This window comes from Molothrus ater, chromosome 5 (assembly GCF_012460135.2).
Source record: "Molothrus ater isolate BHLD 08-10-18 breed brown headed cowbird chromosome 5, BPBGC_Mater_1.1, whole genome shotgun sequence".
NCBI classification, from domain to species: domain Eukaryota; kingdom Metazoa; phylum Chordata; class Aves; order Passeriformes; family Icteridae; genus Molothrus; species Molothrus ater.
The window spans coordinates 72,628,695-72,655,405 of record NC_050482.2 but is presented as its reverse complement, the minus strand read 5'-3'; the positions used below and the strand labels follow the sequence as shown (position 1 = coordinate 72,655,405).

Here is a 26,711-nt window from a genome sequence, read left to right as displayed (position 1 = left end):
AAAATAAACCTGTATGCCGCTTAAAAACAAACAAAAAATATTTTTAAAAAGGAAAATAAGTCCCTTGAATTTTGGATCTGATTCATTTTACTAAAGAGGCTGTTTCTGGAGGCATTCTGATTAGCACTCACTCTGATCTCTACTTTGCTACTTGCTACAGGGACAAAAATCCAGCTTTCCTCCAGGAAAGGGAGGGAAATCTGCCTCTCTTCCAACTGCCTGTGTTTTACCCAAACACGTGAGGAATTTCTGAGGGGATGCAGGTCTCCGCCGCAGACGCTTTTAAAGGAGAGTGATTAAAGATTCCTGCCCAGCGCAGGGACCCGCTGGGCTTCCCCGGCTGGCAGCAGGGGTAGCTCGGCTGCAGCTTGCCCCTCTCCCGTGCAGCTGGGCAGGCGAAGCGGGCCCCAGGGATCATGGCCATGTCCCAGCCACGGCAGGAGCAGAGAGGAGAGGGAAAAGGTGCCTTTTCACGTGGCTTCTCTAAGAAACCGCACAGAGCCCAGCAGCAGCGCGGAGCCTCCCGAGGCTGCTCGGGTGCACATCCGCGGAAACCCTCCCTGAGCATCCCGGGGTCAGTGCAAAAACATCCATCCCTGAGCATCCCGGGGTCAGTGCAAAAACATCCATCTCTGAGCATCCCGGGTTCTCTGCACAGACATCCCTGAGCATCCCGGGGTCAGTGCAAAAACATCCATCCCTGAGCATCCCGGGGTCAGTGCAAAAACATCCATCTCTGAGCATCCCGGGTCTGTGCAAAAACATCCATCCCTGAGCATCCCGGGTCTGTGCAAAAACATCCATCTCTGAGCATCCCGGGTTCTCTGCACAGACATCCCTGAGCATCCCGGGGTCAGTGCAAAAACATCCATCCCTGAGCATCCCGGGTCTGTGCAAAAACATCCATCCCTGAGCATCCCGGGGTCAGTGCAAAAACATCCATCTCTGAGCATCCCGGGTTCTCTGCACAGACATCCCTGAGCATCCCGGGTCTGTGCAAAAACATCCATCCCTGAGCATCCCGGGGTCAGTGCAAAAACATCCACTGAGCATCCCGGGTTCTCTGCACAGACATCCCTGAGCATCCCGGGCTCTCTGCACAGACATCCATCCCTGCACATCCCGGGTTCTCTGCACAGACATCCCTGCACATCCCGGGTTCTCTGCACAGACATCAATCCCTGCGCATCCCGGGAGCCGCACGGGCCGGGCTCTCTCCGGGGCTTTGTTAGCAGCCCCGGAGCTTTGTTCGGTGCCTGATATCCGCCAAGCGAGAAGCATCCCATTGTGCGGGCGCCGCCGCAGCCTCGGAGCCCTCACCCCGCTGGCAGCGCATCCCTGCGGGACGAGCCTCCATCCCCGCGCCGAGCCCCTTCCCCTCCGCAGCCAGCGGAGCCACCCCAAAAAGTTTTGCGGGGCAGAAGGGGCCCTGCCCGCCCACCATGACAGAACAAAGGGTCGGGGCAGAAGGAATAAAGTTTGGGGCTCGGAGCGGCCGGGCGGGCTGCGGGCGCGGCTGGCGGTCCCCGCTGCCCGTCCCCGCTGCCCTTGGGCCGCGCACGGCGGTACCTGAACCGGGCGACCGCGGTCTGGTTCCTCCTCCACGCCTTGCCCTGCTGCAGCAGCACGCCCTGCACGATCTCCTTCTCGTCGGGCAGCCGGTACACGGGGAACACGTAGAGCCAGCAGAGCACGAAGACGCCCAGGGCGCTGGCGCCCACGGGCAGGCGGGTGCGCGGCCACTTCCACGCCAGCCCCGCCATCCTCCTCCTGCTCCCGCAGCGCCGCCGCGGCTCCGGGCCGCGCTCCGACATCAGGCCCGCGCCATGCGGGGCCGCGGGCGGGGGCCCGGCCCGGCCCGGCCCGGCTCGGCCCGGCTCAGCTCCGCTCAGCCCCGCCGCCGCCCGCCGCCATCGCCGCGGGGGAGCGGGGCTGCTGCTGCCGCTGCGGCTCGCTGCTCTCTCGGCGGCGGTGGCGGCTGCCGCCCTTGCTCACAGTCATTTGGTCCCTCGCGTTCCCCGCCAGATGATGCTCCGCCGCTCCCCGCCCTCCCTCCGCCTCCTGCCGAGCCCCTCGCTGAGCACCGACCCGGTAAATTTCCACCCCGCCCCGGCCGCGGGGTGCTCCGGCCTCGCTGCCCGGCCCGCAGCCGCCGGGGGAGGGGGGGAGGGAGGGAGGGAGACCTCGGTGCTGCGGGCTCCGCTCGGCGCCACGCCCGCCCCGCCCCGCCGCGGGCGCCGAGCGAGGGGGGAACCCGGCCACGGAGGGAGCTCCGCTCCGGCCTCGGCCCGGCTCCCACCGGCCGCTCTCCCCCTCTCTCCTTCCCTGCCGGCGCCTGGCTCCCTTCCCCGGCAGAGGCCGCAGCTTCTCCAAGGCGCCCCGGCGGCACCGACCCCCGCCCGTCCCGGCCCGGTCTCCCTCCCCCGCCGGGATCCCCCCAGCCCCCGGCCCGGCCTCGGGCCCAGCTGAGAGCCCCGGGCCGCCATCACCGCGATCAGCGCCCAGTCAGAGCGTGTCCCGCACGAAGGACATCCCACAGGAACATCCGCGGGTTCAGGGGCTCCGGGAGGACGGAGCAAAGCGGGGCACGGCAGAGCCTTGGGCAGAGCAAGCCCGTCCCTCAGCGCCCGTCCCTCAGCGGCTCCTGCACGGAGCTCTGAGGGCGCTTGGCCTCTGCAGCTGAGGGGCTGGGGGACACCTCGCAGCTCCCTGTGAGGGGAAGCACAGGGACAAGCACCGCTCTCATCCCCGCGGTGGCCCCTGAGGACCCGAGGGAAGGACACGAAGCTGGGTCCGTGTCTGTGTCAGCACCCAGATGGTGCTGGGCACTGCCAGAGGCTCCCCGGGGAAGCGCTCATGGGATCAACCCCGGCACAGCTCAAGAAGCGTTTGGAGAGCACTCTCCGGCTCACCGTGGGTACTTGGAGCTGTCCTGTGCAGGAGCAGGAGTTGGATTTTGGTGATCCTTTTGGGTTTCTTCCAGTTCAGGATATTCTCTGATTTTCTGTGCCCACTGGGATGGTTGGGTCTGTGAGGGGAGCGTGGTGAGGGGCTGATGGTGCCCCAGCCCTCTGGGGCTGCTGCTGCAGTGCTCAGAGAGAGAAGCCACCCACAAACCAGGGAGCAGCAGCGTGACCCTTGCACACCTGCGGCAGTGCCCAGCTCGGGCTTCCCTCTGGGAATCCCTCTGCACACCAGGGTGAGGGTGCCCCAGGCACGGCGCTCAGCCCTCCTAAATCCCAGTGCCATGGTTTCATGCCAGCAGAGCGACCCCAGCCGTAGGAAGCCCCTCTCTGATAATCAGGCTGAAGCAAGGGAGGCACGCTCAGCTCCTCTCAGTGTCTCAGGGGCAGATCCCACCTTCAGAGCCACTCTCCAGTCCCTGGCACAAAAGGCAGATCCGCCCCATCCATTTGTGCTCACCGTCTCAGCCACACCTTCCAGAGCCCCTGGGAAACGCTGCGGACTGCCCCAGAGCCTGAGTGAGCTGCCAGTGCTTCCAGACTCTCAGCACACGGAGCCTTGGCTATTCTGGGGCAGCTTTCAGGGCTGAGCAGTAATTAAGGGAATTAGGGGGTAATGGAGTGAAGGAAGGAAATCGGGAAGAAAGTTTGATACAGTTCGTTTGGTATCTCCTGGCCCTAAGGCAGCAATACAATACCATAAATACTAGCTGGGTGTTTCAACAGTGTTTCCAGCTAGAGGTCCCAACATGCTTAGTTCTCAGTGCAAAAATAACCTGGACATCTCAAAGCACTTTTGGTGCTTGAGAGAAGGAACATTCACAGTGTGTTGCTGTGTAGAATATACACTGACAAATAGAACACTTACTTCATGATGTCTAATGACATCAAAATGCCAGAAACGTGTAATTGCAGAAGAAATATTATTTTCATTCATATTTGATATGCTTCAGTTGTCTGGAGTGTTATAGGTGTTTTCTAATGATAAGAAATGGGAAAAGAAACTGGCAAGGCATTTTGGTTAACCTCTAGGAAAAAAATATTTAGAACCAGGTAAATATTTTCATTTTGGTGAGGAAATTATTTACCAACAGCAGAATAAACCAGAATCTGTTCAGTCACATCTGTTAAAAACAAACAGAACCATTCAGTCTCTGGAGACTAATTCAAAACATAGTTAGCTAGAGGCATTAAAAGTAAAACAAAAAAAGTGATTGAAAATAAGATGAACAGAACTGTATCCCAAATTAGGTCCTGACTGTTTGCTCACCTTTGGTTGAGAAGAGACAGACTGGAGGCTCTGTGCTGCTTGGGAAACGAGAAAGTGGAAAAGAACAAGAGAAAGCAGCAATGACTTATTCTTTCAGTGTGCAAATGCTTGCAATGAGTTAAGTTAAAGTACACCCAAAACACAGAGGACTTTGGGATATCTTTTATTGGTGCTCCTGTGAGACATTCCTCAGCATTTCCTGCCCTGTTTTGTGGGCCCATTTCAGCACGAGGCCCCGGAGGCTGCTCCCGGAGCTCCATCCCCCTGTGCTGCCTGCAGGGCCACAGGAGCTGGGCAGGCCTGGCCTCTGCCCCGGCCCGGCTGGGCACTGCAGCCTCGCCAGGGGAGCCCAGAGCAGGGCCTGGAGCTCGGTGCAGCCCCGTCCCTCTGTCCTTGGCCCCTGAGCAGCAGCACAGCGCTCCGCTCTGCCGGCGGGAAACGGGCGGGAAGAATAAATGCCAAAAATGAGCCCTGCTCACAAGCAAACAGCCTGAAATGCTTCAGAGACTCCTGGCAGCTGCTGAGGGGATACAGAGATGTGGTGATCAACAATCCACCTCTTGAAACTGAAGCAGAAAGTTGATGTTCAGGCATGATTCCACTCTTTTGAACTCAATTTAAGTGAGAATTGGTGGTGAGTTTAAACTCACCTCCATTACTTCGTTCCAGGTAAGATCCCAGCCAGAAGGGCCAGGTAATCCTGGGGCAGGGTCTGTCCACTACAGAAAAAACAATAAAAAAAAGAAAGAGAGAGAGAGAAAAAGAGAGAGAGAAAGAAAGAGAGAAGGAAAGAAAGAAAGAGAGAGAGAAAGAGAGAGAAAGAGAAAGAGAAAGAGAGAGAGAGAAAGAAAGAAAGAGAGAAAGAGAGAAAGAGAGAAAGAGAGAGAGAGAGAGAGAGAGAGAAAAAGAAAGAAAGAAAGAAAGAAAGAAAGAAAGAAAGAAAGAAAGAAAGAAAGAAAGAAAGAAAGAAAGAAAGAAAGAAAGAAAGAAAGAAAGAAAGAAAGAAAGAAAGAAAGAAAGAAAGAAAGAAAGAAAGAAAGAAAGAAAGAAAGAAAGAAAGAAAGAAAGAAAGAAAGAAAGAAAGAAAGAAAACAGCAGCGAGTGGCAGCATGGACTCAAGCGCCGTTTGAAGTCCCGGGTGACGCAGCGTGGCCGCTCACGGCTCGGAAGGCAAGCGCCGTGCTAGTGCTGAGGGGGTTCTCCCGGTTTCCCCCCGGAATGCAGCAGCAGCACCAGCAGCAGGAGCAGCAGCAGGAGCAGCAGCAGCAGGAGCAGCAGGAGCAGGAGCATCCCTGCGTTCCCTGCCGCGTTCCTCGGCTGCCCTGCGGGTGGAGCTGACACTCTGCTCTGCCGACGCCTTCCCCAGCCGCAGAACCCAGCTTTCCTTCCTGCCCTCGCTCCCAGCCCAGAGCACCGGCGAGGTTCGGAATCGCATCCTCCAGAAGATGCAGCTTTGCCTGCTTTCATTCCGAGCGCCGTGTACTCCCACAGGCATCCCCTGAGCCTTGTCTTTGCACTCTCTCAGCTCTCTCACTCCCAAAATAACGGGGAATTTCCCTCCACTGCAGCATCCCACACACTTTCTGCTCTGCAGAATTTAGCAGAGGAGTTGCACTGCAATCAGTTTTCAGGGGATGGCATCCTTTTAGTGGTGAAAATGTCACCATGCCCTATTCCTGGCAGATCCAGTACCATCCCAATGCATCAGTTACCACCTGGCTAACATTCCTTGCTCTGCTGTGCCCTCTGTTCTACCTGTCCCTCTGTATTTCATGCTGTGTCAGTAGAGTCTCTATGAAAATTGGATGCTATTTTTCAAGGGAAAATGAAGCTGAAAGCAAAGTAAGCACTCTGTGGAACCCCAGCCCTTGTTCCCCACTGCCACAAATAACCAGTGCTCCTCTGGTACGGTTCTTTTTGACCCAATGTACAACACAAAAAGGTTCAGAAATCATCACTGCCTGAACTATCATTGTAGGCCAGCTTTGGTGTGGTGTCACCTGTGAACAGGCTGATTTCTCTGGATTCCTTCTGCTCACACAGATCTGAAACTGGCATCTGAGTCTCCCTCTGTAAGAACACCACAAACACTGAACTGTATGAAGGGATGCACAGCTGCCCTGTTGGCAAATTCCCACTATGCCTCTCCCTATCAGAAGTGACTCTGCAGCTCTGTTGAAAGCACCCACAAATGTATGTTCTCACTGATAAAGCATTTCAAGCCCCTAATCTGACAGACAGTTTATATAATCCTATCAAAGGGGAGAATTGTAACTACAATATCAAATTAATTCCTGCAAAGTCCTGGTGTCCAGAAGCAAATCAGTTTTCACCTGGCTTGTACCAGTTGTACCAGTCCTCTGAGAAAACATCACCAGTTTTGCCACATGTTTCCCCTCAGCTGTCGTGCTGTGACAGTACCATTGCTGTGACAACATCTGCAGTCGCCCTTCCAGCTGCACACAGGAGCCAGAATGCACAAGAGTGAAGCACAAAATGAGTGAAAACACTTACTGATGAAAGACAGAGCTCATTCTCTAAAACTCAGAACCTCTTCTGCGAGCAGCATTGAAAGGACTTTCAAAGCATCTTTTTATGCCAACAGTGGTGCTGGCTGGTTAAAAGGTGGAACAAGAATGAGTGAAAACACGCAGGAGTAATGACAAGGAATGTGTCAAGGCATTAGCCACAGGTACTCTGCTTTTTGGTTCTGCATGGAAAGAAGGCTTTCTCATAAAATGGATTTTTATGTGTTTCTACACAGGCAATTTTTACAACCTTTCCATCACTGCTGTACGTTATTGAAGTAAGGCATAAACCCAGCCTTCTGTTCTACAGCTCTGGCTTCAGGATGCCTCTTCAGCGAGTTTTAATGCAGGTGAAAATGCCCATGTAAGATGTGGGTGGGCAGGAGCACCAGTAAGGTGAAGACAAGCAAGTGCAGGGAAATTCTGGGTGCAATTCCTGCCTGTGCAGCTCCATGGGTTTGTGCTCACTGCTAACAGGAGTGAGCTGTGCTGCAGTTAATGAGATCAGTCACAGAAACAGCTCCTCAGAAGGGTAAGGGACTTGCTGGGGTAGTACCAGTTCAGTTCTCTTCAGCCTAGAGAACAGAAGGTTGCATGAAGACCTCATGGCAGCCTTCCTGCATCTGAAAAGGCTGAGGAGGAAGCTGAGAGGGACTTTCATTAGGAACTGTAGTGGTGGGAAAGGGGGGAATGGGTTCAGACTCAAACAGGGGGAGAATTAGGTTGGATTTACAGAAGAAATCCTTCCCTGTGAGGGTGGGCAGGGCCAGCCACAGGGTGCCAGAGCAGCTGTGGCTGCCTCTGGATCCCTGGGAGTTCCAGGCCAGGCTGGATGGGGCTCTGAGCTCCCTGGGACAGTGGAACTGGATGATCCTTTAGGCTCTTCCAGCCCAACGTTTCTATGACTTTGTGTATTAGAACTGACATGCCAAAGATTGTGGCTGGAAGGTCCTACTGTGCAATGCACAATTTGTGAAGGCAATAAAATGCACATAAAAGGCACAATGGAACATGCACACCCACAGGCACAGAGACTACAAACACATTTCTGGAGCACACAGGCTCTTCCCTTGTAAGTGCAGTTCCTTTTCCTTGGGAGCTCAGACAGATCCTGACCTCATGTCTGGCATTTGCTGAGGTTTCAATTTGAGCAGTTGCTGTCAGGAAGCCATCATTCATCACTCAGTGTTGGTTAAGCATCCTCTCTGTGAGAAGGTTGTGTCTGATGTAGAGGGGGACATAACAAATTTGGTCTCACAATAAGTAATCCCTCTAGAACGGGATGAAGTGGGTAGAAGAAAAGCAGAGGAGAGGAAAAAGCTTGGTAATGTTGTTGCTGTATCTTCCCTTTTATCACAAATGATCCTTAGTTCCGACACTTAGTGAAGTGCTTCAAGATCACCATGATTTTTTTATGGCCTCCAAATTTAAGCAGCATCACTTCACTGGGGCCCAGGCAGAAAATTTAAAGTTTGGTTAATGGGCAACCAATAGTGAAAATGCATTCTGTCTCTTCACAAATATAATTAAGATGGAAGCAAGGCTCGACACAGGAATTGTCCATCAAAGGACAACTGAAACCTGAATGAAACTGAGATGAAACTGGAAACAGCTGAGTATTGTTTTTCATGCTGGGTGGCAAAACTGCAAGGGAAGGAAGAGGGAAGCACCCTGGGCCTGAGTGTGGTTTCCAAGGGAAAGCAGCCTCCCACAGGGATTTGCAGTTGTTGCACACACACACCACGGCTAAAAACCCCAGGAAAGCAGGACCAGGGACCCCTGCACATTCCTCTGCTGAACTTGAGCCACACTTTGCATCCCAGACCACAGCAGCTCTTTCCCAGCTGTCAGATACCGTGATCCCACCATGGACTGCAGACACACAGGCATCTTCAGCTGTGGAGCTTCGTCATTCTTATTTTTCTCAAGGTACTTACTCAAATGTGAATCCCTTTGGAAAGATCTGAGGGGCTGTGCTTTGCCTCTGTTTTGAGATTAGTCCTGTAAACCATTTGAAGGGCAGGGAAATAACAGTTTTCTCTCTTGAGAAGAGAGCCAGGAGAATGTCACACTGCCAGGCGTGTCAGGCAGGACAGGAGGCTTCACAAGTCATTAGTTCAGCCAGCTGGTGGGAGAGAGCCTGAGAGATAACATAAATACCAACAAAGGCCTTTTATTTGGGGACTCAGCATACTTTTCAAACTGCCTAGTCACTTTGTGGGGAATATGGCATCATAAGATTACAGTATTTTAGCAGTGTTGCACAAAGAATAACCTTCTGAAAGGGTGACAGAAAATTGCCAGTGTATCAGCAATTGAGCAAAGAACAAAATCTTTGATGTGCAAATAATCAGTCACCTGGTAGCAGGTGTAATCTACCATCATTACCATGATTTCTGCTAAACTGGAGGGATCAAAATATACATTGCTGTGTAAAATAACCAGTCTGAATTGAGGTAACACATTATTGAGTGCCATTCAAAAATCAATTATTAGAATAAAGTCCTTACTTGCATAGCATGGTGACTTTTGCAGACTTGAAGATTCAAACAGATGTGAAAAGAAATGCTGGGGGAAAAGCATAGTGAGGTGCCATGCAGTGCTTTGAAACAGCTTTGGAATGTAGGCCACTCAACCAACCTACATGAAACCACTGAGCCCCTTCCTGTCAGGACATGAGGAAGCTGTAAATTGTGGTAAAAGTTATTGCTTTAGTCACTGTAATCACAAATTGAGGGAAAAGAAAGCTCCAGAAAGAGATATCCATGCCTGTCCTCAGAGGGGAAGTGGAAATGCAGACATCACCAGTGGATCCCCAGGCTGGGTCCGGGCACAGCAGCTGCTGCTGCTGCCAGGTGTGGGGCAGTGCCCTGGAGAGGGCAGCTCAGGGCCCACACCCCAGGCTGGGCAGTGCCAGGGGTGAGGGAGGCTCTGGAGCCAGCAGTGCCACGGCTCTGGGACAGGAGGCTGGAGCTGGCACTGCGTGTCCCACCAGGAGCAGAGGAGCACTCCCAGAGGGTGACAGTGCCCAGCCCCAGCGTGGATCAGCTTCCCTCCCCTGGAAGTGAGTGACAGTGTCAGGAGGTGTTCCAGCAGGAGCACGTGCTCACATGCCTGGGATTTGTGGCAAGCTGGGAAGGCTCTCCTCAGCAGCAACAAGAAAACACAACTCTGCCCACGTGGAGTTCCACACTGCGGATGGAGCTGTCAAAATACTTCCCACAGCTGAGACCTGGAGCACAGAGAAACTCTGCTGCTGTGGGAGCGTTACTGGAACAAACAATGTGCTCTGTTCTGCCCTTACCGTGATTACAAACATCAAACATCTTGCTTTTCTTTTCCTTGCACAGATTTTCCAAACTGCAGCTGTTGAATAAGCAGATAACTCCTCAGCTGGAAATCTGGGAGCTTTGTTGGCATCTGGTTGCAGCTTCACAAGGATAAGTTTATTCATGGAGGCTGAGCAGGAGGTGAATGTGGAAGGACAGCCGGGTCACTCTGCGAGTGATGCTTTTCATCAGCCCAGAACTGATGGAACAGAGGGTGTTCTGTCTCTGGGGTCAGAGGATTTATGATTGCTGGGTTTGGAGCAGGGATCAGGGCTAGTCAGGCAAAATTTCAGCCCCAGGGTTTAGCTACAGCCTGTGCTGCTCTGCCTTGGATGCCACCTACATTAATTCAAAACCTGTTTTTTTTTCCTGCATGACACAGATTGCAGGAGCAGATCCCCTTGGGTTTTCAGTCAGTGTGTGTCCAAACAGTGTCTCCAAATTTTTGGGTGATCAGTTCAAAACATTCCAAGCCTCACTCCAGTGATTCATTTTGGGGTTATTCAACATGAAATGCCCTCAGGTGTCAGAGTTCCAGAGGGGTTAAATACTCACAACTCAAACGATTCAGTAGCTCTAAAACACTATTACAAAACCATAGGAAGATCATATTAAACCTAGAGAAATTCAGCAAGACATTTCTGAGCTAACTACCCATCATCCCTTCCAATAAAGAAGGATCTTTTAGACCAGCTTCAACCAAGTGTATTACCTGATTTCACAGGGAATTTGTCACAAGGTGGAAAAAAAAATGGGGAGCATTTAGAGGTTAAGCTGATTTTCAGTGTGTCTGTTAAGATTTTCTTTCCCCTGATTGTTAACTTAAGAGCACTTGAGCACTGTACAGCAGTGTCCTAATTCACTTAACTCCATTTTCTCACAGGATAGAAATTAACCCAAACATAAGTTTAAATATTCCAATAATAACACAATTACCATGATTATCAGCCACTCACTGTTTCATTGGCTTCTGTGTTACCTCTGTGTCCGACCAGTTTGATTCCCAGTGTCTCCAGTTCTGTGCCCTGGTTTCCAGCCATACATCCCTCTATTCTTTGCATGACTGCATTTTTTTCACTAATTCTGACTGTTCTGAAGCTTCAGGTGCCTTCAGTCCCCTCATTTTAGCAACTGAAGAATTGTTTTGGACATGATGCCAGAGAACAGTCAAAAAATATGAATTCCCTGTCATTAAGGTAGTCAGGTCTAATATAATATGGGATTTTCTTATGGGAAAAGTAAGCATAGCTGGTGAAATGCATAGAAGTAAAATTTAATTTGATTTCTTGTCATCTCCATAGATCGTAATTTCCTTTGCTCTTGCTGCCTCACTCCCACCTATTCTCATAATCTGCAAATTACTTTAGTCTGAGATATCTCCTGTGTGTTAACTGCATTTCATTGGCTGCCAATTCAGTTTTCTGTTTCTGTGCTTGCATTTGTATTTAGGAAACATGATGAAAATTAATATCATAATTATACCATTCAAGCAAATCATATGAATTAAATCTGTGTCTAGCCAGCCAAAAATATCTGTGGTTGTCATCGGAGTGTGCATTTTTCCCTTCTCCAGCAGCATCATCAGACAGTGTTGTGGTTTAAGGCCAGCCAGCAGCTGAGAGCCAGAGTGCCCCATCCCTCTGGTAACCCTGTCCCAGACGGAACCGGGGCAGACAGAGGGAAAAACTGCTCCCTGTGGTACTCCATGGGCAAGGACTGCATAAAGGAAGAACAACACCCAAACTCTTTTCCTTTTTAAGCACCATCTTTTACCTTTCTCCTAAAATATTTATTCTGATTTCCTCAAAGCTCTCGCAGAACTGTGCCGCTGTTCATCCTGAACAAACTTCTAACCAAAGAAGGCACTAAACCCACACACCTTCTTTTGTACTTGCCCAGCTGCAATATCCTTTTACTTGGACCTGCAATGTCCTTTTTACCTGCAGCCGAGTGTCTGTGTGTTCCAGCCCCACAGGAAGGCAGCTCCTGCTCCCTCAGAAGGTCTGTGTGGTGCTGTGTTTCTGCACTGGTGTTTCCTGCACTAGGCTGGCACTGTGCTCTCAGTTCTGCCCCAGAGCCTCCCTGGGGCTCCCAGGGCAGCCCGGGATCTCCCTGGCAGGATCCCCACCCTCACCCACCTTGCAGGAGGCATTTGGAGCCGGCTGGCTGTGCAACAGAAGGAGCTGCAAGGAAATTAATGGAGCACTGTTGGACTCTCCCCAGAGCGGCTGTTTGTTATCAAACAGATCCCTGCCTAACCCACCCAAGCCATTAGTCACTCTCAGCTCCAGCGTCAGGCTTTCTAATGGCCTGGGCAACTGCTTTGAGAAGTCTCACATCATTTCCTGGCAGATTTGGCCCTAAAGTACAGCCAGGGAGCTTGAGAGATCAGCTGCTTGTCCCACACACCTTTGTAATTGCAGAAACTCTGGACTTTGTGCTTCATTCAGTTCTATGAGACAATGTAGCTGTTTTACTGCAGAATATCAGGTAAAACCAACCAGGTGAAATTGGAATTATTGCTTGTGCTGGGATCTGAGCAGATTTCTGTCCAGGCTATTTTCACATTCCCATTTAGTCTGGACTCTGATTTAATTGCTGGAACACAGACCCCTTTTATTTCAGAGGGGCCTGCTTCCATTTTTAAAAGTCTAAAGTCTATGATGAGTTCAGACAAATCATAACAAACCCTTCTTCCAAGGAAGTCAACAACAGCTTCATTGAATTCGATGCCACTCTAATTACATTATTAAGATAATGTCAGTTTATTTGTAGGACAGGTGACTGTAAAAAGCAATGTCCATGTGGTGGAGGTTGGGATTTTTCCTTTGTCAGTTGCACAACTGACAAACATAAAGTAGAAGTGACAACTTTGTGACCCTGCATGTTAAAACCTGTGTCTGTCACTTCTGGAATAATAATTGGAGAAGAATTAAAATTTCTAGATAAGAAAGCTCCTCTGTGTCTACAGAAACCCACTAGAGGAAGCTGTGACATTTACACAGCTGGAAATGAAAAGATGGCATTGATGCTTCCATAGAAGCAACCACCACCCCTCAGAAGGGAAATAATCCAAACCAGCTACTGTAGTGTGCCACTGCAGAGATTTCGTGCTGAATACTCACGCTGCACACAACTTTTTGTGCCACTCCAAGACCTTTTGAAGTTACTACATTCTGCCACTAGCTTCAAAGGGAAACAAGATTTGCCTTGCAAAACGATCAAGAACTGCAGCTATTTACAGGCAAATTAATTCATGGCAGCTTTGGCTGCAAGGGCTACAGAATTTAGCAAGATGATTTAACTGTGTCAGTGATGTGTTCTGGAAAGGGCCAAATTCACACGCTTCAAATACAAAGGATAATTAACACCCAACATATCAGAATTACAGGATCACAGCATGGGTTGGGTTGGAGCAGCTTTAGAAGTTCACCTGTGGGGAGGAGAGGGGAGGTGCTGAGGAGGTTGTTGGGTGCATGTTGGCAGTGGACCCCTTCCCCTGTCCCAGGCTGCTGTCAGCTCCATCCAGCCTCACTCAAACCCCCCCAGGGATCCAGGGGCAGCCACAGCTGCTCTGGGCACCTGTGCCAGGGCCTGCCACCCTCACAGGGAGGAATTCCTGCCCAATGTCCCATCCCAACCCACTCCCTGTCCGTGTGAAGCCTTTCCCCCTGTCCTTCACCCTTGGGAACAGTTTCTCTCACCTTTCCTGTAGGCTCTCTTTGCAGCCCAGGACACAATTCTCAGTCCAGGCTGTAACACGCTGTACAGAAAAGACTCCTCTGAGAGGAATGGGGTTGGGACACCTTTAGTACATCCAGCTAACACACTTACCTCATGCACATACATTTAGACAGTGAATTTTATAAAGATATTTATTGTGCAAGAATGATTTTCATGCTCATTTACAATGAAATAATTAGTTTTAACAAATAATCATGCCATTGCTTAATTTCAACTCTAAACAGAATATTTACATTCAAGTTTACATCTTTGTTCAAGTTCCATGTACAATGTCGTCAGAATTAAGCAAGAATGCATCTTCAAATCAAAGGTTTTTTGTTGTGGGTTTTTCTGTTTTTTTTTTTTTTTTACAATAGAGTATCATCAAGCTTTCAGACTTTTACTGGAAATGACAAATTTCCTGTCTTTGCAGTACCCTTATTTCCCAGCCACAGCACTGGAAAAGAACAAAAAGACCCCAGTGGAACCAGTGTCACACACAAATCAATCTCCAATTAGCCAGGCATTCAAACAGGAAGGAGGCTGCAGGATAACCTCTGCACAACTCATTTTTGGAGGACTGTTTATGTCATCCTTGAAACAGATCCTGCCTTGGGAAAATGAACCTCAGGACAATTCTTTCCCAAAGTCTTAAAGAAAAAGGCCTGCTTTGTCAATACTGAAGTGAATATCTTGTATTAGCACCAGACACACCCTGGAACTTTGTTGTGGTCTGAGGGTTTTCTGTCCCACCAAGGGATGCCCAGGATCACAGCATTGTGGTCTGGCACCTTTTAAAAAACAATTAAAGAAACAAACAACACCCCCCAGCTCCCAAATATAAAAACAACAACAAATTAAGAAAAAATACTTTCAACGAGCAGAAATTAAAACTGTAACTTTTTGGTACTGCTTTTTCTCTCCACACTCCATGACGTAAAGGAATTTCAGAGTCCAGCCCATGTTTCCTTGGCCTGCACACAAATGTCTCCCTTCTTCATCAAAGGTTTCCAACCCAGACTTCTCAGGCACCTCCCTCCCACCCTGACCTGGGACAGACAGACAGACAACAGTCACACTCAGAAATGGCTCTGAATGACAACTTAGCATGGTCCCCCTGAACAGCTCAAAAGTGGAACAGAATTTTCCCTTCCTTCCTTCCTTCCACAGTTCCATGAGATGGCTGCTATTGTAATCCACGTTGTCCTGTGAGTGCTTCAGCTGCTGCCTGGTTTCACAGAGGCCAGGAACAGTAATGAAGAAGCAGAGCTCAGCTGCCAGCTCCTGCTCTGACTTACCTCAGTCACGCGACAACAAAAGAAGAGTGATTGTCCTGGAGTTTGGCTGTGAGTCCATGGAGAGACACTGACTTTGAAGATGCACACCTGAAGACTGCCCCATTTGAAGTGAGCCTTCTGAGGAGCAGAGAGCAGTGCAGGTGCTGTGCCCTCACGTGGTGACGTCCCCAGCAGAGCCCGCGGGCTGGGCAGCAGCCGCAGGAGGCGGCGCGGGCAGCACCTCCAGCTCCGACTCGCGGACAAAGATGACAGCATCCCCACTGACATTGATCAGACACTGGGCCTGCAAAAGGACAGTGCCCCGTCACCACACCGACACAGATGCTCTGCTTGCTCATAGCTGCCAACTACAACTGCACAGAAAAATCAACAGGGGTCTGTCTGGAGAAGGACAAGTTATTACAATTTATTGCTGAGGAAACCCGTGCCACTTTCTTTCCTATATGCTCCCTTGTGTGCTACCAAACATGCAGATGGATCCCTGGAGACCACCACAGTGAAATACCTGCATATCAGTACCTGCTTTCCCTACTGTTTTGAACATACTTAATTTACTGAATATTCTGCTACTGTCTTCACAAATCAAGGTTTGTCCCTTTATGTACAAAATGGAGCATTTTGCATCAGCAACTCCAGGTACTTTTACGTGGAGTTAGGATGGAAATCCTACACGGCAACATCAGAAATACCAAGTAAGTTCTGCACTACTGTGCAACTGTCTCCTGCAATTTACTTATTCTAGCAAGCTTGGTTCTTTCATTCATCTGGATATTTATGAAACATCCTCATAATTTTGTGTAAATACAAGAACACTCTTGGATTCTTCAAACATAATCCAAGATATCATGAAATGTTGTGCAGCTCTGGCTTTACAGCACTGCTGGTTTTTTAAGACATAAAATGCATATTTGTATCATAGTAACCACAACACCACTTGTCACTTCACACCCCAAAGTACCTGGTTTTTGTTTGGGTTCTCCATGAAAACACACTGCTTCATTATGTATGACACAACTGCATTCCCTCCCAGAGCTGCGACGTGGGCCCTCACCATGGCGAACACTTCAGCAATGAAAGCGTGCAGGAACCCACTGACACCACCCTCCTAGAATGGAAAAAAGACACATCACATACGGCATTGGGTCTGGCTACAAGATGCTGAGTATTTCTCTGACATATCTATCAGCTGAAAAGCCCAGTGAATCCCACATGGTGTGGAGAACTCAAAAGCCATTCGTGTTTGAAGGGTCACAGTCACAAATCAGATGGAGAGAGACCATTCACAGGGGCCTGGAGTGACAGGACAAGATGGAATGAATCCTTGTTGGGATCTGCTATCACAGATACCAAAGCTCTTCAGCTACTGAATTTGTACCTACAGAATCTGCACTTAGTCCAGCCATGTCCTGTGACCATTTTCCTGCTCTGACATCCTTTTGAAAACACACATGGATTTCTCACACATGGATTGTCCTTTTCACACATGGATTTCTCAAGTTAAAAGGGGAGGTTAAAAGTAACTTGCAAGATCTCAACAAAATGTTTGTCTGATCCAAGTTTCTCTAGAGAGTTCACAGCCTATTTTCAGGAAGACTGATCATTTTTATTAACATCTGCTCTGTAATTTCAGCAATTTGTAATTAGGAAAAACTAGCAAACTCTTCAGCACTGACAAGCCAGGCAAGAGGTAGACTCTCCTTCTGTGGCCAAAAGCAAAGATACGGCGACTTCCCAAAAGGACAGGAAAATTAAAAGGAACATGGCTTGCATTTTGACATGCTCAGAGGATTGTCTGTTTTCCCAATGCAGAATGGAGCTCAGGGTTTGAACCTCACCTCTAAGCTGGTTGTATGGTCACAGACTCATGGTGGAATTTTTGATGCTCAAGACACAAAGTTTGGTTACAGAGAATGTACAGAATGTAATGTTAAAAATCAGCACAACATTATCTATGATATGGGCAATGTTATATTAACCAAAGAATTAACAAAATACACTGTGAACCAAATACACTGTGAACCTTCCTCACTGAGCTTGCTAAACGAGAGAAGAACAGATGACTTATTTTTTTCTTTAGCATTTAATTTGGGTTCAAATGATCCCAACTTCTACCACTGCTGGTCAAAGACACGTTTTTTCCACAGAGTTCTGTTTAAGAACTCACTGGTTTAGTGTTCTACCCAAATCAACAGCAGTGGCAATTGTTAACTAACCCCTTCCTAACGGTGCCAAACAGAAAATGGCTTCATGTGCTCTGTGACAAGAGCAGCACAAAGGAATTTGTTCTGCACTCAGCACCTTCCCCCAGGTGACACCAATTCTACTCCCTGGCTGTGCCACACCTCAACTCAAACCTCTGATTCTTGCACATGACAAGAAACTGTTCCCTGGCACAAAAGGCATCCCTGCCACACAGCTCACCTCGCGCAAAGAAGTGGTTTCTCGTATAAAAAACATGTTGATTATCCCAAGGTACTTGGTTATTTTCGCCCCAGGGAGGAAGGAAAGAGGAGTCATCTTAACAACTGAGACAGTGGAATTGGTGCCCGACGGGACAGAACGGTGCCTCAGGTACCCCTCAGCCAAGGGACTTGCTTTTTCAAGGGAAGTAGCTGAAAAATGGGAAAAAACAGCAGAAAATAACTATCAAGATCCACCAGCGTTCCTCAAAACACAAAAACTCCTCTTTATGGTTTTCCAAATAGCTTGGTGACAACATTCAGCTGCCTGTGATGCTCAGCCACATACGTGAGAAAGGAAATCATCATGCAAAGCATGCAAAAGGAGACAAGAAGCTGGAATGGCATTTATTGAAAGAGTGGCATTCCTGCGAAAGGAAAACATTGAGGCGAGCAGCTGCACACACAACCATCAGTTATAATGTGAAGGTAAAGGAAAAAGTGCCAACATTTTGAAACATGTATTCTGCTGGAAGAACAAATTATAGGAAGTGTGAAAGTTGTTGTGTTTCCCCAGTGCAGCATTTTCCATTAAAACAGGTATTAATCTCTGCTAATTTAAGCAAGATAGTCAGACCTGTGGCCAAAGAACTACTGAAAACCAACTCACCACTTGCTAATTTAGTGACCATTGCCTTGACTGTCCCCTTGGTGATTGCTTCCTGTTTCTCACCCCCAATTTTCCAAGATCATACATACACCTACATCCATGCAGTGGATGTTATACAATTAGTAGGCGTACACATGAATGGAGAACTAATTACAGCAAGACTTTATTTTGCTTTTTATGCTACAGTTTATCAACCCTACGTGAGGTTACAGGACAATGCCAGCAGTTTTCACCCTCACACGTGATCTGCAATGCTCCTGCTGGGCAGGGCACTCCACTAAGTCACCACTGGGAAATCAGAGATATGTCTCAGATTATCAGAACGTGGTAGAAACAGCCGCCTACTTGTCTTAATTGATCCGCGCCTTATGGTCTGAGCTTTCAGTTTAATGAGCTCTATCCAGCTGTTGCATCTGTCTGCAAAGGAACTGTAATCAACTGACGTTGCTGGAAACACAGACAGAAAAACAAAAGAAAAAAAAAAACAGAAAAAAATATATGGATGATGTCTCTTGCTCATCCCAGTGCTCCTTTTTGAGGAGGCAATGCTTCCTGTCTGAGAGAGAACAACCATCCGTGTGCAGGTCTGGCTAAGAGCAAAAGTTACAGGCTAGGCTTGGACTTGTCCAAACCAGAGTACCCATTTCTGGTGGTGTCCCAGCTCTGAACCAACTGCCTGAGTGGGACTTCAGCACTGAAAAAACATGCAAATACAGTCATTAAGGACTTATGCTAGATTAGGTTTTTTTATCATCTCAATTTAGGCTGTAAGTTATGGCTTTTTAAACTTTATTTAAGCCTTTTTTAATTTTCATTGCTTTTTTTCCCTTACAAAGAGCTGCTGATCAGGATTTAAATTTCCCAAATGTCTTTATCAATAACTAACCTGCTACAGAGTGAAAAAAGAAAAACCTTTGGTGATGAGGGTAAGAGTCACAAACTGAAACAACACCTCTGTTTTTAACACAAATGAGTCTTCCTTACAGAACAGTCTTCCTTGCCCCAGCATCCTCCCTCCAACACCCCTCCCACCATCATTACAATGAGAAGTAAGAGTTGTTTCTGCTATGACTTTTGCTATTAGTTGCAGGGGTGTTTGCACATCTTTAAAAAAAAGGGGGGGGGTTGCAAACACCGTTTCTTCATTATCCTGAAGAAACGGGAGGAACACATGCTAACTTCAAATTGACACAGGCAAAACAGCTCTCTGACCAGGGACTCATTGTCTGTCACATCAAGTTACATCAATGTACCTGACAGAGAGGCTGTCATTACTACAAATCTAACTTCATAATGAAAAATCACATCAAAATATTAGGATCTCATTAAGCCACACCAGAGCATGCACTCTCAGTTAAGTAGTAAACACTTCCTGGAGTAAGACACATCCAAAAAGAGTATACCAATATCCCAGGAATGCTCATTCTGTTCTGGCAGATGGCTAAATTAAGGAAACTCACCTCTCTGAGCAGCAGGAATACCTGTGTGGGAACTTGCACCCTCCAGGGCTTCTAACAAAACAAAATTAATTGCGTTCAGATCATCTCTTCAGCAGAGTTACAGGAAAACAGCTTCCAAGAAAGATGGGAGGGAACTATTTCCAAGGGCCTGGAGTGACAGGACAGGGGGAATGGCTTCACACTGACAGGGAGTGGGTTGGGATGGGATATTGGGCAGGAATTCCTCCCTGTGAGGGTGCAGAGGCCCTGGCACAGGTGCCCAGAGCAGCTGGGGCTGCCCCTGGATCCCTGGCAGTGCCCAAGGCCAGGCTGGACACTGGGGCTGGAGCACCTGGGACAGTGGGAGGTGTCCCTGCCATGGCAGGGCTGGATTGGGATGGGATTTAAGGTCCCTTCCAACCCAAACTACTCCACAATTCTCTGACCCTTAAAAAGATTTTTGAGTCAAGTATGAAAAAACCCCACCCTCTATATAGTAACCTGTGTACTTTGATAACAGAGTTAGTGTAAATAACTCACTTTACTCAATCTACCTTGCAATTTTAATATGTTTACTCATCAAAGGTCACTACTGTATAAGACTGTAAATCAGGATTTTTAAAACAACAATCCTACAGAAAAGTAAAAATATATCAAATAACCTTTTAAGCCAATGTAACTACAACGAGGTTGTGGAGAAAGGACAGATGGAACAGTTTTCAGGCTGAACTGCCCTGCCTGCAGCACGATATGGGATGTGGAGAACAGAGGAAAAGGGGTCCATGGGAACAGGCTGCCCTCCTCTGGTCAGTGCCCAGCACACACAGCACAGCCCAGCAATGGCTACAGACACCAACAGAAATCTCTGGGTAGCTTCTCTTTTCAAAAATAAAAAATGTAGCAAATTTAAAGTTAAGCATTAAAAAAACCCCAAACAATAAAAATCTTTTTGCTGAAATTAATCTGGCCTCTGAAACTACAAGTAAGTGTGGAAGGCACCCTTCTTTATACAAAAGAAGTAACAGGCAAAAGGGAGCTCAAACATTTACAGTAATTCCCAGATATTTAATTTCCTCTCAGTAACCATTTTGGTAGATAATCCAACAAGGGAGAAGGAATTAAAGACAGCTGATTTCAATGAAGTGAATTTTTAAAGCAGTCATAGAACTGTGACAGCCATTCTTGAAATGCAGCTCTAACTCAGGTAAAATAAAGCAGCTGTTTAACAGCTACAGTGTGAAGCACTGTACAGATTATTTACTATACAAGGTTAGTCTCCTTTCACTTAAACGAAATTTGCATGCAATCAGTATCTGGCAGATAAGTATTTCCCATCATGAAAACAATGAGATTAATTCTGTGAGGCTGAGAAAACACGGAGGTACTTTATATGGGCCATTTACAGTATGGGACAAGGCTAATTATTATTTAATTGATAGCTATGTCAGATGACACCCTGCACCCAGTGGCTTGCAGCATCTCCAATATTCTAAATGCAAAGACAGGCAATATAGACAGAATGACCAGCCAAGCCATCTTCTGTGACTCTCAAAAAATTTCACAAAAGGAGTAAATACACCCTTTATGCTTAGGCAGCAAAGCACATTTAAAGCCTGTGAAGTACAGATATTTTAAAGCCTCTACAACTATGAAAGAGCAGAACTCAATATCCATAAAAAACAACAGCTGAATATTCTTCCCCTTAACTCACCTTTAGCTGGAGAGAATGGCTGAGAAGAAAGGGGATCAGAGGAAAGTTCCAAGGGAAATTGCAGCTGTTCTTCATTGTCTGTAGATGCTTCAACAAAGAAAACATGGCCAACTGATAATTACCCCCCAAAATAAGATTTGCCAGTAATTACAAGCAAAGTCAGTTTAGTCAGGTCTGACTTGAACAGCTATTTTCAGCATGTGCATAAAGTGATGCAGTTCTGCAGAAACAAATCCAGCTGCAACACTGAACAGAGCTTGTGCTCCACTGAAGAGGATTTGAGGTTTTTAGGAGAAAAATGAAGGCCATTCATGCATTTTTGTTTTGATTCTGCAGTTGGACCTTTGTCAGCTATTACAATAAAAGTTAGCCCTTATTTCACATGCAAGGAAACACTTCACTGTACTGAAGAATACAGTATATCTATCAGCTATAACTAATGTTTTAGAAACAGGTGGCTCTGTTCTACTATCTAATTCCAGTCTGAAAGCTGAGTATGCTCAGAGCTCTGTCTGAATCCCCCTGCAGACTGCACACTTGCATTTCTAGCATCAGCTGGTGCTTCACTAGCAAGGTGACCTATGCAGACCACAGCAGTCTATTCCATCCCCTCCATGTGCTTCGCTGAACTCCAAAACTATTACTGACCTGCCTAAGGGTTTGCAGAAGGTTGGGGTTTTTAAAAGTATTACAAATACTTTATTTTCCATGTCCTTCAAGTACAGACAAAATTTATACTTATAAGAACAAGTATTCCCTGATGATGATGATTTACACATGTTCCAAAATACAACAGAAATGTCATCATCTGTTACACCAACCTTTTAATCAAATTACTATCATAGACAGAAGTACCATAAATTTGTGGATTAATTAATATGTAATACTTGATAAGTCATCCTGCTGGAGGTCAAGTACATGAGCTCTAAAAAACCTCCATGTGTTGAAAGACCCTCTCTGAAAAATATGTATATTTGAACTTGATGATCCTTGTGGGTCCCTTTCAACTCAGAATATTCTGTGGTCTGTACGTGTAACTGAAATTAAAATCCAGACTCATTAGGCACTGGGGATAAAAAAGGAAAGATGCCTCACAATATTTACCTCTTTGCTGTGATTTTTCTGTAGGTGCTTTGTTGGCTTGTAGTGCTTGGTTTTTGTCATATGTAATGGCAACAGCTGTGACTGCAATCTGCAAATCAGAAATACTTGGCATATTAGGTAAGTTCATCTCTTGTGCAATCTGAAAAATAATTTTGCAAACAAGCAGTTCTCTGCATAGAAACACACCAGGGAAAAGTCATGGAGGAATTCAGCAGCCATAGCAGTAAATGAAATCCTAGCCCTGGTTACCCTGAGCAGCAAGCAGCACCTAGGGCTGTGCCTGGAGGCAGCAATTCCCTCACCTGAACCAGCTCATCCTCTGGCAGAGCCACGGTGAAGTTGACGTGGCAAAGGCAGCAGGGGACCATGGACCGCAGCTTGAAATACAAACTCTGTTGGAGACAGGAGATCATTCCGTGATACTCAGGGAAAAGGGGTGGCTGGTTTATGTCAGAGAAATTAGGGATCAAAACTCTCTTCATAGCAGAAGTCATCTCATGATATTAATTTTTTCTTGCAGAAGAACTACATTTGTGAAGTCAGGACAGAATGCAATTTCCTGTGGAGCTGATTCTATTTCTCGAGTATCCTGCTAGTCAAAGGACTCCTCCAGGTTCCACAAGCTCTGGAATTCCCTAATATACTAAAACAGGCTGAACCTATCTTTACACAGCTAATTACAGACACTTTGCAGTCTATTTTCAAAATGATGAGGCACATGTTAATTTCAGTACAGCTGAATTTTCCCTGGCCCCCATTTGAACACATAAAAAAGTATTTGAAATAAGATTCTTACCTTCAGCAGATTCTCACAGAGATCATTAAAGTTCTTATTGAGTGTTTGATTTGTTGGGTTAATGTTGCTTAATCTGGACACTCTAACTGCTGTGAACATCTGAATTAGAAACAAACATGGGGATTTTTTGCCAACATATGCAAATATATTTCATCCACTGTCTTAAACCCAAATTCATAAAGAAGGAAAATAATGTAAAATATGTTAATATTTATGTTCAATAAGTAACAAAATAAGTTAGCTAAGCAATACGGTCAACCTGTTCCCTTTAAGGGGCTTCAAATCTAGCCAAACCTTTCACAAAGCCAAACCCTTGAAGTTTAAATTTACTGTAATTACTTTCATATTTCTGTGTTAGGTTATTTGTTACATGACAGCATTAAAAAAAACCAAACAGACAAAAGCCCAGGTTCTCATACCTTATTGTTCTTACCAAAATACTACTTTTATTTCTGTCACAAGGGTGTCCTTTGAATTTAGCTTTCAAAATATATATTTAAATTACTACAGCACATTTCAACACAATTTAGCGAAAGTTTCAATTTTGAATAACCTTACTTGAATTTCCGGTGTCCAGTTATTTATACCAGGCATAATTTCTGTGTTGCAACTGTAGAATCCTGTGAAGAAAATATTTGTGAAAAAAATCTATTTTATACGCTGTGATATAAAAATACTCGTAAAGGAAACATATGTGACAAGGCTTTGCAAGTATTTTCCCTCCTGTGGTTTTGAATATTGAGTATTAGACCAGAAATGAGATCAACATTCAAAAAACAAATACAGAATTCTTGTAGGAGGAGCCAACACCCCAAATCCACAACTGCTCCACCTATTTCTATTAGATAAACTATGCACAAACGAGGAAATTTTTAAAAAAGGTGTGATATGAAAAGCTAAAAAGCCAACCCTTAATGGAGAGCACAGTAAAGGCTGTAAAGGAACTACAGTAGTGACTGATTGCAAATGCAAAACAGAATTATAACGACTAAACAGCAGAGTAAAAGAAGTTATTAACAGCAAGTCAGTGATTCTGAAATCCTGAAGATAGAGTTAAATAGGCAGAAAAGAGCCCAGTCTGGTAGGGCCTATGTAAAAACACAAAATGAGCTAGAAAAGCAATTGTGTAGCAGCTTGCAGAGGGTATAAATATTAATGGACTGTCTTCCAGAACATCAAAAGCAAGAATTCTGTTGAAGAATCAAATAAGATTTAGAAAGGATATGCAGAAACAATAACATGAGAGCAGAAACCATGCTTTTCTTTTTACAGCAGTGTAGTAGAGCTTTCCACAAGAGCAGAAAACCAGTGCCCTGTTTGTTTGTCTTGAACAAGTGTCTGAAGGAGATACTGAACAAAAGGCAAGTGAAAAAGAAGGATTCCCTATAAACCACAGAAGAGGCCAAAGATCAAAGAGCTCATTGACACTGAAGCACCAACTTACTCCCCTACCAGAGAACTCTCTTTAACCTCCAAGTGATGAGGTGCTGGAGTGACTGCTCCTGCTGCTCTCCTCAGTGTAGGGGTGTGGGTGTCACTGCTCAGCCAGAGCAGCTGAAGCACCCCCAGCCCCTCACCAACTAACAGTGAGGCACTACCAAATGAAGTGCAAATGTAAGACTAGGAAAAGAGGGACAAAAATGCTTCATGTACACGGTGAACACATCTGTAATTTTGGATTTTGTGCTTCAAACACATTCATGGCTTACATGCAGAAGAGGATAAAACAAGATGATGGCTGATGGCCTTAATTTAGGGCAGTAAAATCAACTGCAGCAGAACTGGATAATCAGTGAGGAATAAAAGCCTGGGTGACAGTAATAGATAATACAAGGACAGTTCTGAGCTTGACAGGATTAACACTGGTATCAGTTATTAGGTAGGAAACCAAGACTTTCTCAGAAGAAACACAGGGAAATTCACAATGACAAGAGGAAGGACAAGGACAAATCAAATGTCCAGAGCCATTTCCAATAATGGACACCTACATTTGCCTCTTATCCAGATCCAGCAGTTCTGCCGGGAAAGGTATGACATATCTATACAACAATAAATAGCATAAAGACAACTGATACCAGGCCATCATTAGTTCTCCATTCTTCTTTCATTACCCTGAAATCTGTAATTCAGTCTAAAAATCTGCAGAAACAGCAATATTGTCAGTTGTCTTGGAACTTTTAAAGTAATTTTTAATAAAACTAGTCAAATTTTGTCATTTTGCAGCCTACAGCATAAATGAGAAAAACATGGTTGTAACTATACCAGAAGGTGGTGGAACATCTGTCAGTAAAGAATGCACATCTTCCATTGCATCTGTGTCATCAATCTGCAAAAAGGGAATAATTGAGAAAATCACGTTGCTGTGCCAGTAGGAAGCTTCCAAAAGAAATCAAATAACCTGCATTCCATTCAACCTTTAACACTCCTATTTCAGATCAGACTGAGACCCTGCTGCCTGCTGTAAATATTCTGGTGTGCCTTTACATTCATCCTGTCTTACTGACCTGCAAGAGATCCACATTTACCAGTAACTGCCAACATTTTCTTATCAAGTGTTTTAGAAATGGTTTATAATTTAGCTTCAGTATTGAAGGGTTTTCTGTCAAGTAATGGGTCTCCTTCTCCCACTCCATTTAAAGGGGTTGTCTTTTTCTTTCCTTCAAAAAACAACTCAAAAACTATACAAAACCAACCCAGGTATCTTTAGCTCTCATAACTGCATCTCAGCCTCTTTCAGCACATCCTCATCACAATGACATTTTTACTACTTTTTCTTATATAGCTCCAGTGAACAATGATTTCACTCTTGAAAGCTTGGTCAGGAGTTCAACTAAACCTTCTGGATATTGTTTCTGATAGCCAATTAATCATAAACCCAACTTCTCAAATAAGACAGTAGTAAATAACTCCACAGATAAAAAGTAATTTTTTCTATACATGCCTTGCAAAAATCCTGTTTTTTTACTAAGGTATTCGACCCTTTTTGCAAAAGCACCAACCAATCTATATTTATTATCCCAAACTCTCCTATCCTGTTATCTTTTCACTCTCCTTTCATACTCCTGTTCTCAAACAAACTCCTGTTATAGTGCTCCCTCATTCTTCCTATCCACCACCTTTCTTCCGGATTATTTTCCATGAGGATGGTGATTTGTGAAGATGAACAAAGCCTTAGATGCACCTCAGGCTGCAATTGCAGGCTGTATTTGGAAGTGGATTGTAGTCAGTGACAGGAATTTGTACTGTCTGTATCTACAGGATGACTGAACTCCAGCCCTTTGTAAACACTTGCTGGAGTATTCAAGACCTCAAAACAGACAATGTTCAATTGTGTCTTTGAATTCAGTGAAGAGAGAGGTGACAGAAATCCACACCCTTTATTTATCTGCAGGTGTTGCTCTTTCTGGTTGCAGCTGTAGAAAGAACTGGAAGGTATTGTCACAAGTTGTGACTTCTTAAATTATGAAAAGCAATAGCTGAA

The 26,711-nt window shown here is 46.1% G+C and overlaps 2 protein-coding genes across 23 annotated transcripts in view; both read right to left on the bottom strand.

Moving 5' to 3' along the window:
- ST8SIA1 (ST8 alpha-N-acetyl-neuraminide alpha-2,8-sialyltransferase 1) overlaps window positions 1-1,865 on the bottom strand; it is a 111,148-nt gene extending 109,283 nt beyond the window's left edge. The window contains exon 1 of the mRNA XM_036400300.2: window positions 1,570-1,865. Within this exon, the coding sequence (XP_036256193.1) occupies window positions 1,570-1,814 (245 nt within the window). The 5' untranslated portion in view covers window positions 1,815-1,865. The remainder of the gene's footprint in view (window positions 1-1,569) is intronic.
- Window positions 1,866-13,947: 12,082 nt separating this feature from the next.
- C2CD5 (C2 calcium dependent domain containing 5) overlaps window positions 13,948-26,711 on the bottom strand; it is a 56,819-nt gene continuing 44,055 nt past the window's right edge. For 9 of the 22 annotated variants that reach the window (XM_054514962.1, XM_036401363.1, XM_036401360.1 and 6 more), the window contains 11 exons: window positions 25,493-25,556; window positions 23,789-23,850; window positions 23,231-23,329; window positions 22,737-22,826; window positions 22,435-22,522; window positions 21,331-21,417; window positions 19,641-19,691; window positions 18,526-18,627; window positions 17,533-17,723; window positions 16,070-16,216; window positions 13,948-15,394 (listed from right to left, as the gene is read on the bottom strand). In XM_054514962.1, coding sequence (XP_054370937.1) covers window positions 15,263-15,394; window positions 16,070-16,216; window positions 17,533-17,723; window positions 18,526-18,627; window positions 19,641-19,691; window positions 21,331-21,417; window positions 22,435-22,522; window positions 22,737-22,826; window positions 23,231-23,329; window positions 23,789-23,850; window positions 25,493-25,556 — 1,113 coding nt within the window. In that variant the 3' untranslated portion in view covers window positions 13,948-15,262. Of the gene's footprint in view, window positions 15,395-16,069; window positions 16,217-17,532; window positions 17,724-18,525; window positions 18,628-19,640; window positions 19,692-21,330; window positions 21,418-22,434; window positions 22,523-22,736; window positions 22,875-23,230; window positions 23,330-23,788; window positions 23,851-25,492; window positions 25,557-26,711 lie in introns of all 22 variants that reach the window. The other 13 variants (XM_036401350.1, XM_036401355.1, XM_036401349.1 and 10 more) reach the window with 4 other exon arrangements.